This window comes from Protopterus annectens, chromosome 2.part1 (genome assembly GCF_019279795.1).
Source record: "Protopterus annectens isolate FY-2018-M chromosome 2.part1, PAN1.0, whole genome shotgun sequence".
In the NCBI taxonomy this organism is placed as follows: Eukaryota; Metazoa; Chordata; order Ceratodontiformes; family Protopteridae; genus Protopterus; species Protopterus annectens.
The window spans coordinates 1079289973-1079308507 of NC_056729.1; the positions used below are offsets into that span (position 1 = coordinate 1079289973).

The 18535-nt window shown below is 39.2% G+C and overlaps 1 protein-coding gene across 2 annotated transcripts in view; it reads right to left on the reverse strand.

The window, feature by feature from the left end:
• LOC122794329 (mucin-3A-like) overlaps positions 1-18535 on the reverse strand; it is a 1511548-nt gene that overhangs the window by 1333224 nt on the left and 159789 nt on the right. Inside the window, exons 5-7 of one of the 2 annotated variants that reach the window (XM_044062633.1) lie at positions 17017-17187; positions 13355-13507; positions 3473-3643 (exon numbers count right to left, since the gene is read on the reverse strand). In XM_044062633.1, coding sequence (XP_043918568.1) covers positions 3473-3643; positions 13355-13507; positions 17017-17187 — 495 coding nt within the window. The remainder of the gene's footprint in view (positions 1-3472; positions 3644-13354; positions 13508-17016; positions 17188-18535) is intronic. The other variant, XM_044062634.1, reaches the window with a different exon arrangement.

Below are 18535 nucleotides of genomic sequence, written 5' to 3' on the forward strand. Positions count from 1 at the left end.
AGAACTTTGAATTTCGGCAGTATGACTGGCATAGGGAGAGAGCCTGCCGATATGATTGACAGAAGGAAGGTTGGCATATTGTGTGTGCAAGAGACCAGACGGAAAGGGAGTAAGGCTAGGTGTATCGGAGGTGGGTTCAAATTGTTTTATCATGGTGTGGATGGGAGGAGAAATGGAGTAGGAGTTATCCTAAAGGAACAGTATGCTAAGAGTGTTTTGGAGGTAAAAAGACTTTTGGATAAAGTGATGTTTATGAAGCTGGAACTTGATGGTGTAATGATGAATGTTGCTAGTGCATATTCTCCACAAGTTGGGTGTGCGATGGATGAGAAAGAAAAATTTTGGAGTATGTTGGATGAAGTGGTGATGACTGTACCCAAGGGTGAGAGAGTGGTGATTGGAGCAGATTTCAATGGGCATGTTGGTGAAGGGAACAGAGGGGATGAGGAAGTGATGGGTAGGTATGGTGTTAAGGAATGCAGAAGGTCAGAAGGTAGTGGATTTTGTGAAAAGGATGGACATGGCTGTGGTGAATACGTATTTTAACAAGAGGGAGGAGCATAGGGTGATATACAAGAGTGGAGGAAGATGCAGACAGATGTATTATATCTTGTGTAGGAGGGCCAGTTTGAAGGAGATTGGAGACTGTAAAGTGGTGACCGGGGAAAGCGTAGTTAGGCAGCATAGGATGGTGGTTTGTAGGATGATGCTTGGAATCAATAAGAGGTGCAGGAGTGTGAGTGTAGCACCAAGGATCAAATGGTGGAAATTGAAAAAGGGAAATTGTGAGGTGGAGTTCAGGGAAGAGTTAAGACAGGCACTGGGTGGCAGTGAAGCATTACCAAATAGCTGGACCTCTAACAAGTAGATGCTAGTAAGGGAGATGGCTAGAAAGGTGCTTGGTATGACATCTGGACAAAGGAAGGATGACAAGGAGACATGGTGGTGGAATGAGGAAGTACATTTGAGTATACACAGAAACAGGTTGGCAAAGAAGAAGTGGGATTGTCAGAGAGATGAGTAAAGTAGACAGGAGTATAAGGAGATGAGGTGCATGGCAAAGAGAGAGGTGGCAAAGGCTAAGGATAAGGCATATGAAGAGTTGTTTGAAAGGTTGGACACTAAGAAGGGAGAAAAGGACCTGTACCGATTGGCTAGACAGAGGGACCGACCTAGGAAAGATGTGCATTAGGTAAAGGTGATAAAGGATAATGAGGGAAACATACTCACAAATAAGGAGATTGTGTTGAGCAGATGGAAAGAGTACTTTGAGGGGAATGATGAATGAAGAGAATGAAAGGGAGAGAAGGTTAGATGATGTGGGGATAGTGAATCATGAAATGCGATAGATTAGCAAGGAGGAAGTAAGGATAGCTATGAAGACGATGAAGAATGGAAAGGCTGTTGGTCCAGATGACATACCTGTGGAAGCATGGAGGTGTTTAGGTGAAATGGCAGTGGAGGTTTTAACCAGATTGTTTAATGAAATCTTGGAAAGTGAGATGATGCTTGAGGAATGGAGAAAAAGCATTTGGTATCAAATTTTAAGAATAAGGGTGATGTGCAGAGCCGTAGTAACTACCGAGGGAGTAAACTGATCAGTCACAGCATGAAGTTATGGGAAAGAGTAGTGGAAGCTAGGTTAAGAAGGGACATGATGATTAGTGATCAGCAGTATGGTTTCATGCTGGGAAAGAGCACTACAGATGCGATGTTTGCTCTGAGATTGTTGATGGAGAAGTACAGAGAAGGTCAGAAGGAGTTGCGTTGTGTTTTTGTAGTCTTAGGGAAAGCATATGACAGGGTGTCTAGAGAGGAGTTGTGGTATTGTATGAGGAAGTCGGGAGTGTCAGAGAAGTATATAAGAGTGGTACAGGATATGCACGAGGGTAGTTTGACACTGGTGAGGTCTGCAGCGGGAGTGATGGATGTGTTAAAGGTGGAGGTGGGATTACATCAAGGATCAGCTCTGAGCCCTGTTTAATTTGAAATGGTGATGGACAGGATGACAGACGAGATCAGGCAGGAGTCCCCGTGTACTATGATGTTTGCAGATGACATTGTGATCTGTAGTGAGAGTAGTGAACAGTTGGAGGAAACCCTGGAAAGATGGAGATATGCTCTGGAGAGAAGAGGAATGAAGGTCAGCAGGACTAAGACAGAATGTATGTGTGTGAATGAGAGGGAGGGTAGATGAATGGTGAGGATGCAAGGAGTAGAGGTGGCGAAGGTGGATGAGTTTAAATATTTGGGATCAATAGTTCAGAGTAATGGTGAGTGTGGAAGAAAGGTAAAGAAGGGAGTACAGGCAGGATGGAGTGGGTGGAGAAGAGTGGCTGGAGTGTTTTGTACAGACGAGTAACAGTAAGAGTGAAAAGGAAGGTCTGCAAGAGGGTGGTGAGACCAGCTATGTTATATGGGTTGGAGACAGTGGCATTGACAAAAAGGCAGGAGTTTGAGCTGGATGTGGCAGAGTTAAAGATGTTAAGATGTGCACTGGGTGTGACGATGGTGGACAAGATTGGGAATAAGTATATTAGAGGGTCAGCCCAGGTTGGAAGGTTTGGAGACAAAGCCAGAGAGGCAAGATTACATTGGTTTGGACATGTGCTGAAGAGGGATGCTGAGTATATTGGGAAAAAGATGCTAAGGATGAAGCTACCAGGTAACAGGAAAAGAGGAAGGCCTAAGATAAGGTTTATGGATGTGGTGAGAGAGGACATGCAGGTGGATGATGTGACAGAGCAAGATGCAGAGGACAGGAAGAAATGGAAACAGATGATCTGCTGTGGTGACCCCTAAGGAGAACAGCTGAAAGAAGAAGATGATGATGGGGTTAGCCTTAGAGTTGCTGGCTCCTGGTGAGGCTGCATAGATGAGTGAGCCAGAGAATTTGGAGATGAACATCCAGACAGGATATACTAGATAAGCCCAGGTGAAGGTGAACTAACTATGCCAGGGCCAAAAAGGAACAATGAGGATTACCTTTATGTTGCACCTTCTTGCTTTCTGAACAATTTTTTGTTGTTTAGAGGAAAGCAGGAAAGGCATATTGGATATTTGTGGGCGGATTTGGGACCACAGCATGTCTCAGTGGCTTTCTGCGAGGGGATTAGAGTAAAGAAACTATACTTGTTAGTTAGGTATGACAGGAAAAAGTCCACAAATGGTTGACCCCAGTGGCTAAAGGTTTAATTTGCCTCTGCTTGGCTGAGTGATCACTTGTGAGGCAGTAGGATGGATCTGCTCAATTTGTCTGTTAGTACTTCGGACGTCCCTGGGATATCAGATTCTATAGTTTAATAGCACATCCTAATGCTCTCTATATTTGAGACAAAACTGACAACAAAAGCAGATGTACACACTGAAAAGCCACTGAACTTTCACACCAGTCACTACAAAACTGCAATGAATTCCTTCAGCATTAACAGGTAAGTAAGTGATATGTAGTAATGGAAAAGTGTATAGTTACCTGGAGTAGGTGGATTGGGCTCACAGGCTCCATTGTAAGGAATATCTCTAACACAGCTACAGTTTCTTGGGGTTGTATTTAAGCAGCTTCCATACATGTTGCATGTCTGGTTGTCCCAAATGTGTTGTTCCTCACAAACACACTCTGTGCTGGAATCTGTTAGGGCACAAACTAAGACACAATAAAAATAATGTTAAATGATGAAATAATCAAAGCAGATTATAAAATTTTCCAAGTAGCAAGAACAATGCAAGTGAATCTAACACTCTGCCAAAAAAAAGTAAACACACAACATACAGTTCTGTCATCGGTGGAGTCACTGCAGAATTGTTTCAGTTAAAACACATTTCATTTTCAATAAAGTTGACATTTGGTTTCACAATTTAAAACCCATCACAAGGTCTGTAAAGTAAAATGAAAATGTTGTAAACTGTTATAATAAAAGTGTTAACTGAATGCCCATCTGACTGGTTACAGCAGATGTCATCACACTATATTTCATTACAATCGTGTGAGCATGTATTGGGTATTCATGTATAATTATATTTTTATCTGGCTCAAAAATTAAGCTTTTCCAGAAAGACAAATCTTATCCAACCCACATTAAATAGCAGTTGTTGGCTATTGTTACTGTAAGAGAAGAATAATAATCATAAAGGATCATCACAGTAAAACCCAGACTGTTGCGTTTGCAAATACAAATATATTTTATACATTATTATGCCTTTACCATGGTCTCATCTTACTAGACGTAGAACATCCTTCATAATGCCGCTGTAATAAGTGATTCCACAATTCCTAACTGACATCACCCTTCAAAAATGTATTTATTTATTTATTGCATTTGTTTATCAGGATAGTACAACTGGAAATAAAGCTACCCTTTTTTCAGAGGAGGCCCAGGGATAAATGTTCCAAAAACAGTCAGGATTACATAAAAAACATAGTATACAGAGGTACAGAAGTAATCAGCAAATAGTATCATTAACTAACAGCAGTTTCATGTAAAAAGCTAAGAGACATATTTGGAAATGAACTTGGTTAAAGGAGAGAAAAGGAGTGAAAGGAGGTTAGCATTAAGTGATGAGAGAAAATGTTTTAGGATAGGTAGAAGGAAGAAGAGGGAGAGGTAGGGGACAAAGAGGAGATTTTGGAACAACAACAAAGGTATAGTACTTGAGAAGTATAGGAGAAAGTAAGGGGCAGGAAATTTAGCATCCAGGAGTTGTGCATGTACGGATCTAGATATATTTTAGGTTCTCTCTTGGTTGTGCTTTGAAAGAGTTGGTGTTTGCTGTGTTTTTTAGAGCGAATGGAAAAGAGTTTCAAATTTAGGCCAGAAAGAGGAGTTCCGAGTCTCCAGTTTATCGGTTAGCTTTTGTAACAGTTAATTAGTTTATCAATGTGTCTCACCTATCTACTTGGGTTATAAAGATGGAGAATATTTTTCAACCAAGGGCATTTGGTTGGATAATGTATGAGTTTGTGGGAAGTGAATAGCTGGCAATATGTAAGGTAATGCCTTAGCTCTATAGTGAAATTTTTTATGACCAGACATGATTGGCAGCAATGTTTGCTACCTTATTATAACACTGTTGCAAGAGTGAGAGATGAGTGGCATGGGGTTTAATCATGATGGGAGCACTGTACAGGAGTGTAAAGGTAAAATGAGCTTGAGTTATAATTTTTCTAGCATTAACCATAAGGTATTGTTTGACTCAACAGGGTGCACCTAGCCTCTGTTGGGTGTTCTTTTACTGCTTTTTTATGTGATGATCACATTTTACACTTTTGTCAATAGTGACTCCTAGAAGTTTAGTTTCTATGTTGATGCTGGTAGAAGAAGTGATTTTGAAATAATTTTTGTAGTCATTTGAGTGCTTTGAGTAAGTAGGGTCATTTTCTAAGGGTGTATCAGACAAACAGGCTACTACTGTGCAGAAAGGCTCTTATTTATTTATTTATTTACATTTGATAACCGTATCTGGTATTTGGTATCTGACTCGGCCAGAAGACTGTTTTCAGTGGAGCCCTGGGGAGGAAAGCTCCAAGAAAGATTATATAATTATACATTTGTACATATGACAATTACAACAGGAGTTCAAATGCAAGTTCCTTGACATTTTATCTAAAACATATAACAATGGTAGTAAAATAAGCTTATACTATACATACTCATGGGTGAATTGTTTTAATTTACATATTCTTATAGCAGAACAGAGTATTGCTATCTGCATACTGTATGATAAGGCCTGTTTAGAAGCTACATTGAAATCATTGATGAATGCACTGAACAGCAGACGTAAATGGTATCCTTGAGGGATATCCACTATAATGGGAAGGACAGACAATATGTCATTTTGCCATTTTGCTGCCTAATATCTATTTGACAGATAGCTGGAGAACCAAGATAGTTAACCTTCATGTATTTCTAGACAAACTAGTTTTTGAAGCAATTTCTCGTGAAATACTATGTAGAAAGCTGTGGATAATTTAGGAAAAGTACTGGGACTGTGTTTCCAGAGCTTCACTATTGCTTAACAGATATTATAAAACTAAAGAGAGCTGCACATGTACAGGGAAAATGATGGAAAACATGCTGTGCTAGGTGAAAGGAGGCAGTCATCAGTAAGAAAGCTGAGAAGTTGAGACCAGATACAGTTCTCCAGATTTTTTGAAAGTGGAAACAGTATGCCTATATATGGTGAGGAAGCATGTAGTACCTTTTCCAGATGGTAGAAACATAGCTTATATTAATGAAACAGTTGGTTAGGACAGAGATTAGAAAAGCTAGGCTGTTATGGTTGGCAGCAATTTTTAAGTACTCAGATGTTACATTTCCAGGGGGAATGGTGGTATTTAAAGTTTAGTATTGGCTTTCTGATTGCAGAAATTAAGACTGGCTTAAGTGGAACTGTTTTGGGGGCTAACAAGAGAGGGGAGGAATCTGTGTCAGCCTGAACTAAGGGTTTAATAAGAGAGGTTACTGTTTGGATGAAGTAGGTATTGAATTTGCTAGCCATGGTCAGTTTTGTTAGATAAAGTAAGTAGAGGTTGGTTTTGTCTATTCAGTTTTCACAGCTGGTCGAGTGAAATCCAAAACACTTTTGGGTTGTTATAATGTCTGTCTGTATATCACTATAGTAGTTTTTTATTGGTTTTGTTTAGATTTTTAGTGAAGTTTCTGAGACATTTATAGTACTGATGAGCAGGCATGGTTTAACTAACTTTCATTTTTTCCAGGTTATTTGTCTCTCTTTCATGACCAGTGTAGTAACTGCTGACAGCCAGCTGATGGATTTGATTTAATTATTTTGGTTCTTACTAGGGTTAGTTCCTTTAGTATGTTAAGGAAAATTAAGTTGAGCAGAGCTACAGTTTTATTAAGTGGATTTCAGTGGTGTGATGAGTTGTTCCTTAGCAAAGGGAGAGAGGTTACAAACAAGGCTGTGCTGATGCTGGTTTTGGGTAGATTGGTTTAGGATTGGTAGGTGATCATGTAAAATGTAAGGTAAGGCACCTGTTGAGAGAATTTTGTTTGGGTTGTTAGAGAGAATCCAGTCTAAGTTTTTGTTGTAACTTGTGGGAGTTGAATTAAGCTGAGAGAGACCAGACAGATTATTGATATCAGAAGGACTGTTACTGTCAGTAGTTTGCTAATCAATATTCAGGCCTCCTAAAATGATTGTCTCAGGTTTAAAGTGTTCTTGTAGATGTGGCCACTGTTAACACCATTATAAATGTCAATCCTCAGTGAGAGATAAAGTTAGCCTGGAGTGCTGAAAGTGCAAATTGTGGGGTATGACAATAATGACAATTGATCTGAGAGTACAACAAAATATAAAACAACATGGTCATGACAAAACATCCTTTTTCAGGTATTGAGGTAACATGAAATATTTTTACATGTTGCATTCCTCCATTGTTTGCCATGTTTGTGTCTTTTATAGTCCTGTGTTTGTGTGTGTGTGTGTGTGTGTGTGTGTGTGTGTGTGTGTGTGTGTGTGTGTGTGTGTGTTTGTTCACATAAGAAAAAAAAATAATTATTTGTTCATTGAAAAGGAATGGGGAAATAAATACGGAGAAAGTAACGGTGAAGGCAGGAAAGGGAATTAAAGTCCAGCAATACATATCAGTCAGGTGAATGTTTCAGCAGTATATCAGCTATAACAAAGGAGCAGAGATTCTGAAACCAAAAATCACTTTCAGTGAATGCCTGACATTGATGTAGTGCCACAGGAAGTGGTTATTAATAAAAGGCTTCTATACTGAAGTATGGAGCTGTTTCTTGTGAAGAACTGAATTATGCTGGGGCAATTTCCTGCGTTCAGACAAACTATGCTATTAGAGGACAGCACAGTTTCTGGAGTGGTTGAAATACCCATTAAAGTTGCCAACTGTCCAGAATTTTTCTGGACTGTGAAAACAGAATGGATGGCATATTGTCCAGAAAAAATACCATGAGATTAATTTTCTTTTAATTTAAAAAAATTACTTTTTTTAATGGTGTTCTTCTTTAAGAACACACTTTGCCTCCAGTTGCACACAGATGCAGAAGACGGAAACAGTCGTTTGCATCTATGCAACTGATTTTTTATGTCTTTGCCTTCCACATGCTATGGAATTTGAATTCTTGAAGACATTTGAACTGTGCAGCGGACCATCAACAGACATGTTTCAAATATGGTTCAGGTACTTATGAAATGTTGCAGTTTTATCTACTCGTTCCACAGTCTGTTTGCATCTTCTTCTTCTTCTTTCAGCTGCTCCCGTTAGGGTTCGCCAGAGCAGGTCATCTGTTTCCATTTCTTCCTGTCCTCTGCATCTTGCTCTGTCACACCAACCGCCTGCATGTCCTCTCTCACCACATCCATAAACCTTATCTTAGGCCTTCCTCTTTTCCTGTTACCTGGCAGCTTCATCCTTAGCATCTTTTTCCCAATATACTCTGCATCCCTCCTCAGCACATGTCCAAACCAATGTAATCTTGCCTCTCTGGCTTTGTCTCCAAACCTTCCAACCTGGGCTGACCCTCTAATATACTTATTCCTAATCCTGTCCATCCTCGTCACACCCAGTGCAAATCTTAACATCTTCAACTCTGCCACGTCAAGCTCTGACTCCTGCCTTTTTGTCAGTGCCACTGTCTCCAACCCATATAACATAGCTGGTCTCACTACCCTCTTGTAGACCTTCCCTTTCACTCTTACTGGTACTCGTCTGCCACAAATCACTCCTAACACTCTTCTCCACTCACTCCATCCTGCCTGTAGTCTCTTCTTCACCTCTCTTCCACAGACACCATTACTCTGAACTGTTGATCCAAAGTACTTAAAGTCATTCACCTTCGTCACCTCTACTCCCTGCATCCTCACCATTCCTCTGTCCTCCCTCTCATTCACACACATATATTCTGTCTTAGTCCTGCTGACCTTCATTCCTCTTCCCTCTAGAGCATATCTCCACCTCTCCAGGGTCTCCTCCACCTTGCATATATAGAGAAAACAGAGTGTGGAATTCCTAGCTATACAGTAATATTTCAAAGTACTGTTATAGGATATTAAGTAGCTATGTTGGCAGCTAAAGTTTCAAGCAATAACAAAAGCCTACTAAATTATGATACTGTTTTAGTTATGATGCTGTTTTACTCATGTGTTCAGTAAGTGATTAAGGAGATTTTTTTTGTAATTGATTATGCATTTCAGTATTATTGGTGGGGACTTAATCATTTAATGTGATCAAAGAAGTCTTTTAATTTTTTTTTTTGGGTGAATTCATTTCTGGTGAGAGATGTAGTTACAGACTTCTGACAAATATTAGTAACTGGTGGTACACAAATGTAATGTATCCAAAAGTACAAGTGTGACAAGCCTGAGGATGCTGTTGTACTAATCAAATCTAGTTGCATCAAATACTGGCAGACAACTTAAGCACACCCCTCTCTCTATAAAGATGAAGGTTGCCAAACCAGTATTCAGTGGGATCATGTCAGAAGACCATATGATCAATGTGCACATTGATGTATCTCATTTTATGACTACCTTATAAACCTTAGAGTAACACATACACGATACTGCATATATATATATATATATATATATATATATATATATATATATATATATATATATATATATATATATATAAATACAGTGGGTGTGGTTTAATGTTAGTGGTACAGATAGCCACACAGTGGAAATGTTGATATTATGTAATGTCGAGATAGGTAAGTGAGGTTGGAGGTGCGAGAGTGTTTCTGCATGTGTACTTTAGGTAGGATTAGGATCGGGGATGAGTAAAGGATAGGTGTTATCTATTTGTTTGCACGTTTGTGTATTTTAGGGTTAGCATCAAGGTTAGGATCGAGGATAAGATATAGTGTTGTCTGTGTGTCCAAGTGTGTCTTGTCTAGTGGCAGTGTTATGGGATGGATTTAATGAAGGTAAGGTCTAGGGTTAAGGCTGAGGAAGGGGGCAGCATTATAGGGTTAGCATCCATAACTGGCCAGATGCATTTTCTTTGAATGTGGGTTTCAATGCTGTTTCAGTGAATGTGAGTTTCAAAGGCAGAAAAGTTGTAATGCTAAGTCTGTTTTCATTGTAAGACTGTATTACTTTGTTTAGCAAATGTCTAAAGTTTTAAATTAAATCCAAATATTTGTACTCGGTGTAGAAGTAAAGCAGAAAGCAGTATGCATACAGAGTTGTGAACAGTGTTTATGGCAGCTGGGAAGAAATGGAGAAATAACCAAGTAATGTGACACTGGAATGGCTGTGTAGGAGGGAAGGGGGGGGTACCAAAATTACATGCACTTTGCTTTCACATACATGTCCAGAATTTTTGACATGCAAAGTTGGCAACCCTAACACCCATGGTTGTACAACCACTGAGTTAGTACACATAGCTAAGGTTAAAGGAAGTGATGGGGCCAAGTTCCCCACAGAGGGAATACAAGAATCATAGCCAGGTACAAAAATATCCCTTTTGTTGCCCTTTTTTTTTACAAAGTTTGTTCCTACAGTACATGCTAACAGACAGGGATTTTCATGTTTTTTATATGTTTCAGTTATTGTGGGTATTTAAAGAAGAAATCAATCGGTTCGGGATTTGATTGTCATTCCTGTCATTTCTCATGTTTTAATGAACTGTACAAAATTCAGAGGTATAGCTACAAAGCCCTCTAAAAAGTTTACCTTTGGTCAGTTATATTTTCAAAAAGTATTTTTGATGAGAGACACTCAATGCTTAACTGAGATAAAGCTGGAAAAAAGTATTTTCCTCTTGAAGTATCACCATATCCGAAAAGAAAAACACACTATGCACTTTGTTCCAGATAAATATTGATTGGAATTAAATATGTTTCTATCATTTCGTTTTAGAATTCTTGTTAGTTTATAACAGTACTCAACCAAGCACAAGAGCTATGGTGGATAAAATGCACTAGATGAGAAAGGGACCCTTGGGTAACCTAACTCTGTGTTCCAAATTAAAAATCATCTCTCCTACATCTGTCTGTTTATTTATCTGTCTATCTGTCTAGCTATCTATTTGTCCTACTCATGTATGTGCACATAGAAACACACACCTGCATACACACACACACACACACACACACACACACACACACACACACACACACACACACACACACACACACACACACACACACACAAACATGCCAAGACAGATGCATAAGTGAAAATCACCATTCTGTCCTCATAATTGTGGGACATGTGCCAAAATGCAAAATTAAAGGGCAGTAGTAATCACATAGAAGTATCACTCCAAGTCTAGTGGCAAAAATGATAGAACATCCATTAGTCACAAATGAACAAAGCTTTGATATGCACACCGATTTCAAATAAAGTGCAGGTACTACCATTATTCAAATGATTTGATGAATCAGTGTAGTCATACAGTGATTTGTACTGTATTTACAACTGACATCTGATTTCAAATACATGTTGAGTTGTATGTAATGCCATAAATCTTCTGTTTGCAAACTGGCACATGTTCTACATGACATGTGTTGTAGTAATCTTACACCCTGAATGCTGCAGTAGCTCCCTTCAGTAATGCAGTGGAATGATGCAGACAAGTGTGTGAGTGCTTGGTTCATTTCCCCTGAGGATTCTCTTCATTTTACTTTTTAGTATTTCATGTACTTGCGGCCTACATTTCCCAGACATGTGTTTGAGTAATCTAGTACCTGGAGTACTAAAGGTCTCTGCTTGCTAATTCAGAGGTATGAAGCATTCAAGTGCATGAGTGCTGGGTACAATTCCCCTACTGGTTATTTCAGTTTTCCTTTTTAGCACCACATCTACACATGCACCGTACTTCCCAGTTTTATGTTTTCTGGCTTTTGCATTTGACTTCTTCAGTGGCTCATCTTGTCAGTAAGCCTTCTGTATACTGGCATGTGGAGTGACTTGCTGCACTGATTCCTTTTAGGGTAACATATAGAATTCATTGCATAATAACGTTCACATATAGTACAGCTCCACTGCTGACACTCCGGTGGTTGTCAGGTCTCATAGCACCTCATTCACTCTGCTTTACTGTGATTAGTTTTCTCCACAACGCTGCAAGAACTATATGTTATTCACCTCTGTGGATGCTGTTATTTATATTGTGACTTCTAACCAGGCCCAGCATCTCACGTGCATTCCCTTCCATTACACACATGCATTGTTGGTATTGTTTACATCAGTATTAGACACGTGTGTGAATACACTCCCATCCTTTACTGCTGTTACTCATGTACCACCATTGTTTGCATTAGCTGCGTGGGTGTTCATGTGGCCATGAGGTGGCTTAACACAGTCTAGCTGCTGGTCTGTGCTGTGGTCACAAGCAGCTCCTCATAGTGTAACGTGTTCTCGCTATGTGCATGTTTGATTAGCATTGCTGCTCATTGAGCTATGAATGTAAACAGTGCTGGTTTGCCTGGGATCACGTATGTGCTGTTCTTGAATCCCCAAATGTCTGTTACTTTACTGAAAGGAGTTAAAATGTAAAAGTGCATATCTCTCTTCCTACACTTTTTCATTAGGTAGCTTTGTGCTAGATAATCACATAAAAATGTATCTGATTTGCTTTAAACTGTTGAGACAAATCATTATAGTGATTTTTATTTTAAAGAGTTTACATTCAAATCAGCCAAATTCTGTGGCACAAACAATAAAAATTTAAAAATTAATATGGATATTTTGAAATCTGAATTACAAAAACAAAATGTGAACCAGACTGGTTAGGTTTTTATTGCCTCTGTTTGCTCCCACTGCATGCTGATCATCCACTACTTTCTGAGTTATTGGCCCACTTTTTCCCCATCAGCAAGGTGAGGGACGACTGGGAGAAGGCATTATCCAGACAGCCAACAGAAGTGTTTGAAAGTCTTCTGTTTCATTTCCCCACGCACAGCAAAGTGATAGGTATTGACATGTAACAGGTTATACTGTAAAGGTCATCTCCTACTTCCACAAAGAGCATTTCCTCCAAGTAGGCCTGCCTTTTCCCACATTGCAAAAAATGTAGTTTCACTAGACACAGTGAAGGAAATGATATCAGCCAATATACCCTTGAGTGAACACATACCCCTCCCAACCACCAAGTGAGCTGAGTATGTCGTGCCCCTACACTCTTTCTCCTCAGTCCCTGGCTCTTCCACAGATGTGGCTGCAAACTGGTCATCATCCACCTGGGTCACACCCAGGCCTCTGTTTGATGGAATCAGGTTGATGCATTCTAAATCAGTAAACTAATTTCACGGGAATATGAGATAATTAATGTAAAAAAAAAATTCAGAGTAAATTAAGATAATTAATGCGAGTGTCTAAATGCCTCATTTGCAAAGAATAGTACTATCCAGAAAATTACCTGCAGTCATCTTCAGAGAGGTGATGTTTGCTGTGATATCTGAAGGTGTATTCAGTATAAGAGGAACAGCAAGGTTTTTGAAAATTTCCCTCAATGCATTTAGTAGAGCATTAGGAATCTCGATGTAAATTTCATAGTTAATGGATTTGGAAACTGTAGAGAGAAAAGCAATAGATATTAATACTGCTTACCCTAAGGCTGCAGTGACATCACAGTTTACATGCAGATGGCATAAGAATCACGGTAATACTCAATGTCTGATAAATAGTATGACCTGAAAATTCCATTAAAAACTCCTATATTACTACATGGTACCAGTGAAGAACAAATTCTGCAGTTGTAGTAACCTGTTTTGTATAGGATTTATAGAAATGGTACTAAATACACAAGACTGTAGTCGTTCTCCCTGTGGCATTAGTACTTACACACAGTTCAGAATTCAGGTAACACAGAGAGTTAGTAGCTCAGTGAAACTGTAATAGTTTGGTATGTATAAAGAGGCAGGTTTATCCTAGTGCCTACATTGGAGCTGACATAATACTTAAGTTTGTCACAAACACAAGGTACAGGGTTTGATTCTCATCTTTGGTCACTGTCTGCTTATTGGCTAGACATGTAATAGTCTGAAAATTTATCGCCAATTATTTGCTTACGTACAAAAAATGGAAAAATGAACTGATGATTCATATCCAATAGCATTTCATAATTACTGAAACTCTATATTACTGTGCCCAGATTTCTTGTAGAAGAACTAAAGGTAGTTGAATGACCTTTTGGCTTCTTGTTTAAAGAGACACCCAATTTTTTGTAGACAAAAGGTATACAGTCTGATAGCTTCCTTCACAGTATGACTTTAGACACACATTGGCCTAACTTGGCTCTAGATAAAGCTTGAAAAAGCTGATCATGTCTCCTGAAATCTTTAGTCCTGTGGAGATAACATCCAAGTTGACTGCGAACATCTAATAATTGCAGAGTATACTCTCCTTTGTTAGAAAATTTTGGGAAGAATATTGATAAATTAATGGTTTGATTAAGGTTCATTTCAGATGTCATTTCTGGAATGAACATATGATTTGTTCTCAGAGAAACCCTATCCATATAGAAGATCATATCAGGAGGGGGTGCTTGTAACTTGGAGATCCTTTCAGATGAAGTGATGAACCCCCCCCCAGGAAAATGGTCATCCAAGAAAGAAACTTTTAGTCTGGTGTTGCTGACAGTTCAAATGGAGGTTTTGCTAATGTTGAAGCATGATAGTTATGCCCCATGGAAGGATGGCATCCTTTCTGACTTTTTGGAAGGTCTCAATAAGAAGGTTTCCTTCAGAAAGGCATTTGAAATATTTAGAGAAGCTATAGCTATTTTGTTGTGCCCAGTATAGATCACAGGATCATATGATCATAGATGGTTACTAAGCTAATGGCCCCTGCGGCCCTTACAAGCTTAGCCAAGAGTTTATCTGCAAAAAAGTAATTTCAGTCAGTACCTGTCACCCCTGTCAGTGAGGGACAAAGGTGGAACTCATGGAACAAATTTGTGGTTTCCCATTCACTCATCAAGGTTGTGCTTGAAGAGGGTCAGCGAGGTATGCTGTTTGACATGCATGGGAAGTCTATTCCAGAGACGGGGCAGCCTCTGGGAGACAAACCTGTCTCTTTAGCAGGTTTTGTTGATGTCAAATGTTAGATTTAGGACTTTCAAGCATGTAATGCACGAGGAGTTAGACTTATGGGTAATGAGCACTTGTAGTAGGGCAGGGTCCGATATTGCCTTGTAGGTGAGACACAGATCACCTTTGTGCAGTCTGTATGATACCAAGTAGAGTGATAGTGATTTGCCTGTCCATATAGGACAGGTGTTGGTAGCCATGGATTCTCTTTGTGAGGTATTTCTGGAGCCTTTCCATTTAGTGCAAGTGCTTGGATAGGTACATACCAAACACAGCGTTATACTCAATTATTGGCCTAATGAGGGAGGAGTACAGAGAGGTAATAACCTCTTTTTTTCTGGATGCAATCTCTTTACTTATGTGAGGAACCAAGTAAAAGGCTTTTCTGACCCCTGCTGTTACATGATGGTTGAATATGAGATTGTTGTCATCCTGAATACCCAAGTCTCTCACCACAGGTTGTGTGCTTAGGGGGTTCCAGTTGATGTGGTCATCAGTAGGGGCCATGTTTTTGCTGAATGGTATGATAATACATTTTTTGCATTTAACTTAAGGCCATGACTTTGGAACCAGTCATTTGTTGCTGTGAGACCCTCTTGCAGTATGTTAACTTAATTTGGAAGTCAATGACAGCACCCAACTTGCAGTCATTGACAAACTTGGTCAGCCATGGGCCTTTTGTCTTTGCCTGGACCTCTGAGAAGTAGATGACAAACAGTAGTGTTCACAGGACAGATCCCTGGTGAACTCCACTAGTTGCAGGTCTACTGTTGGAGGTGGAGGCACCTATTTTGACCTTGGGGGTCCTATTGGTGAGCCAGTTTGCTACCCAGCTGATGAGATAGGGATTTACGCAAGTTGTTTTAGCTTTTTGATGATGCCCGAGTGGGGGATTGTGTCAAAGACCTTGGCCTAGTCAAGGTAAACTGTATATACTGGCTTTTCCTCATCCAAGGCCCATGGTGACAGTCTCAAAGAAGTCAACCAGGTTCAACAGGCAAGATCTGCCATTCACGAATCCAAACTGTGTGGGGTTAAGTGCTTGGAGATGGCCTATGTCCTTGTTTCTGAGATCCATAATAGTACCAGTTTCCAAGGAAATTGAAAAGAGACACTATTTTTACTTTGATGAAGAGCCTTTTAGGAAACAAATCTGACAAGAAATCTAGAACAGAAAGGAGAGTAGTTAAAAAGGGATCTATTCCTTTATAAAGTGACCAGACAGAAAACCTTTTCCATTTCCTAAGGTAAACTTGGCTGGCACTCGGTTTTTGAGGTGGTAATGAAATATAAACTGCCTCAATAGAAATCCTGGTATCTCTGGCCACCATTAAAATTAGTGGAACTATGCGGTTAGGTTTAGTGTCTCTGGGTACTCGTGAGGCTGCTTAGATAGGTGAGTCAGAAAATTTGGAGATGAACATCCAGACAGGATATACTAGATAAGGCCAGACGAAGGTGAACTAACCTTGTCGGGGCCACAAAGGAACAATGAAGATTACCTTCATCTTGCACCTTCTTGCTTTCTGAACAAATTTTGTTGTTTAGAGGAAATGAGGAAAATCATATAGGAGATCTAGGGGACAATTGTGGAACAGAGCGTGTGTCTATGACTGTCTGCAGGGGAATTCCAGTAAAGTAACCACTATACTTGTTATTTATGCTGCAAAAAGTTCTGAATATTTGTGACCCCAGTGGCTGAAGGTTTGATTTGCCTCTACTTGACTGAGTGATCACTGGTGAGGCAATAGGATGGATCTGATCAATTTGTCTGTTAATAATTTGGAAGTCCCTGGGATATCAGATTCTATAGTTTAATAGCACATCCTAATGCTCTCTACATTTCAGACAGAAGAACGGACAACCAAAGCAGATGTACACACTGACCAACCACTGAACTTTCACACAAGTCACTACAAAACTGCAATGAATTCCTTCAGCATTCATAGGTAAGTAATTGATATGTTGTAATGGAAAAGTGTATAGTTACCTGGAGTAGGTGGATAGGGCTCACAGGTTCCATTGTAAGGAATCTCTCTAACGCAGCTACAGTTTTGTGTGGTTGTATTTAAGCAGCTTCCATACATGTTGCATGTCTGGTTGTCCCAAACGTGTTGTTCCTCACAAACACACTCTGTGCTGAAATCTGTTAGTGCACAAACTAAGACAAAATAAAAATAGTGTTAAGTGATGAAATGATCAAAGCAAATAATAAAATCTTCCAAATAGCAAGAGAAATGCAACTGAATCTAACAGTCTCCCAATAAAGTAAACACAAAACATACAGCTGTGTCATCAGTGGAGTCACTGCAGAATTGCTTCAGTTAAAACACATTTCGTTTTCAATAAAGTTGACATTTGGTTTCACAATTTAAAACCTGTCACAAGGTTGGTAAAGTAAAATGAAAATGTTGTAAACTGTTATAAAAGGATTAACTGAATGTCCATATGACTGGTTACAGCAGATGTCATCACACTATATTTCATTATAAACTTCCTGTATTGGGTATTCACATATAATTATATTTATATCTGGCTCAAAAATTAAGCTTTTAAATCTTATCCAACACACATTAAATAGCAGTTGTTGGCTATTGTTACTGTAAGAGAAGAATAATAATCATAAAGTATCATCAAAGTAAAACCCAGGCTGTTGCTTTTGCAAATACAAATATATTTTATACATTATTATGCCTTTATCATGGTCTCATCTTACTAGACGTAGAACATCTTTCATAATGAAATTGTAATAAGTGATTCCACAATTCCTAACTGACATCACCCTTCCAAAATGTATTTATTTCTTTATTGCATTTGTTTATAGGGATAGTCCAACTGGAAATAAAGCTACCCTTTTTTCAGAGGAGGCCCAGGGATAAATGTTCCAAAAACAGTCAGGATTACATAAAAAACATAGTATACAGAGGTACAGAAGTAATCAGCAAATAGTATCATTAACTAACAGCAGTTTCATGTAAAAAGCTAAGAGACATATTTGGAAATGAACTTGGTTAAAGGAGAGAAAAGCAGTGAAAGGAGATTAGCATTAAGTGGTGAGAGAAAATGTTTTAGAATAGGTAGAAGGAAGAAGAGGGAGAGGTAGGGGACAAAGAAGAGATTTTGGAACAACAACTAAGGGTATAGTACTTGAGAAGTATAGGAGAAAGTAAGGGGCAGGAAATTTATCATCCAGGAGTTGTGCATGTACGGATCCAGATATATTTTAGGTTTTCTCTTGGTTGTGCTTTGACAGAGTTGGTGCTTGTTGTGTCTCTTACAGTGAGTGGAAGGGAGTTCCAAATTTAGGCCAGAAAGAGGAATACAAAGAGTCTCCAGTTTAACGGTTAGCTTTTGTAACAGTTTATCAGTGGGTCTCACCTATCTACTTAGGTTATAAAGATGGAGAATATTTTTCATCCTAGGGCATTTGTCTGGATAATAGATGAGTTTGTGGGAAGTGAATAGCTGGCAAAGTGTAAGGTGATACCTTAGCTCCGCACTGAAGTTTT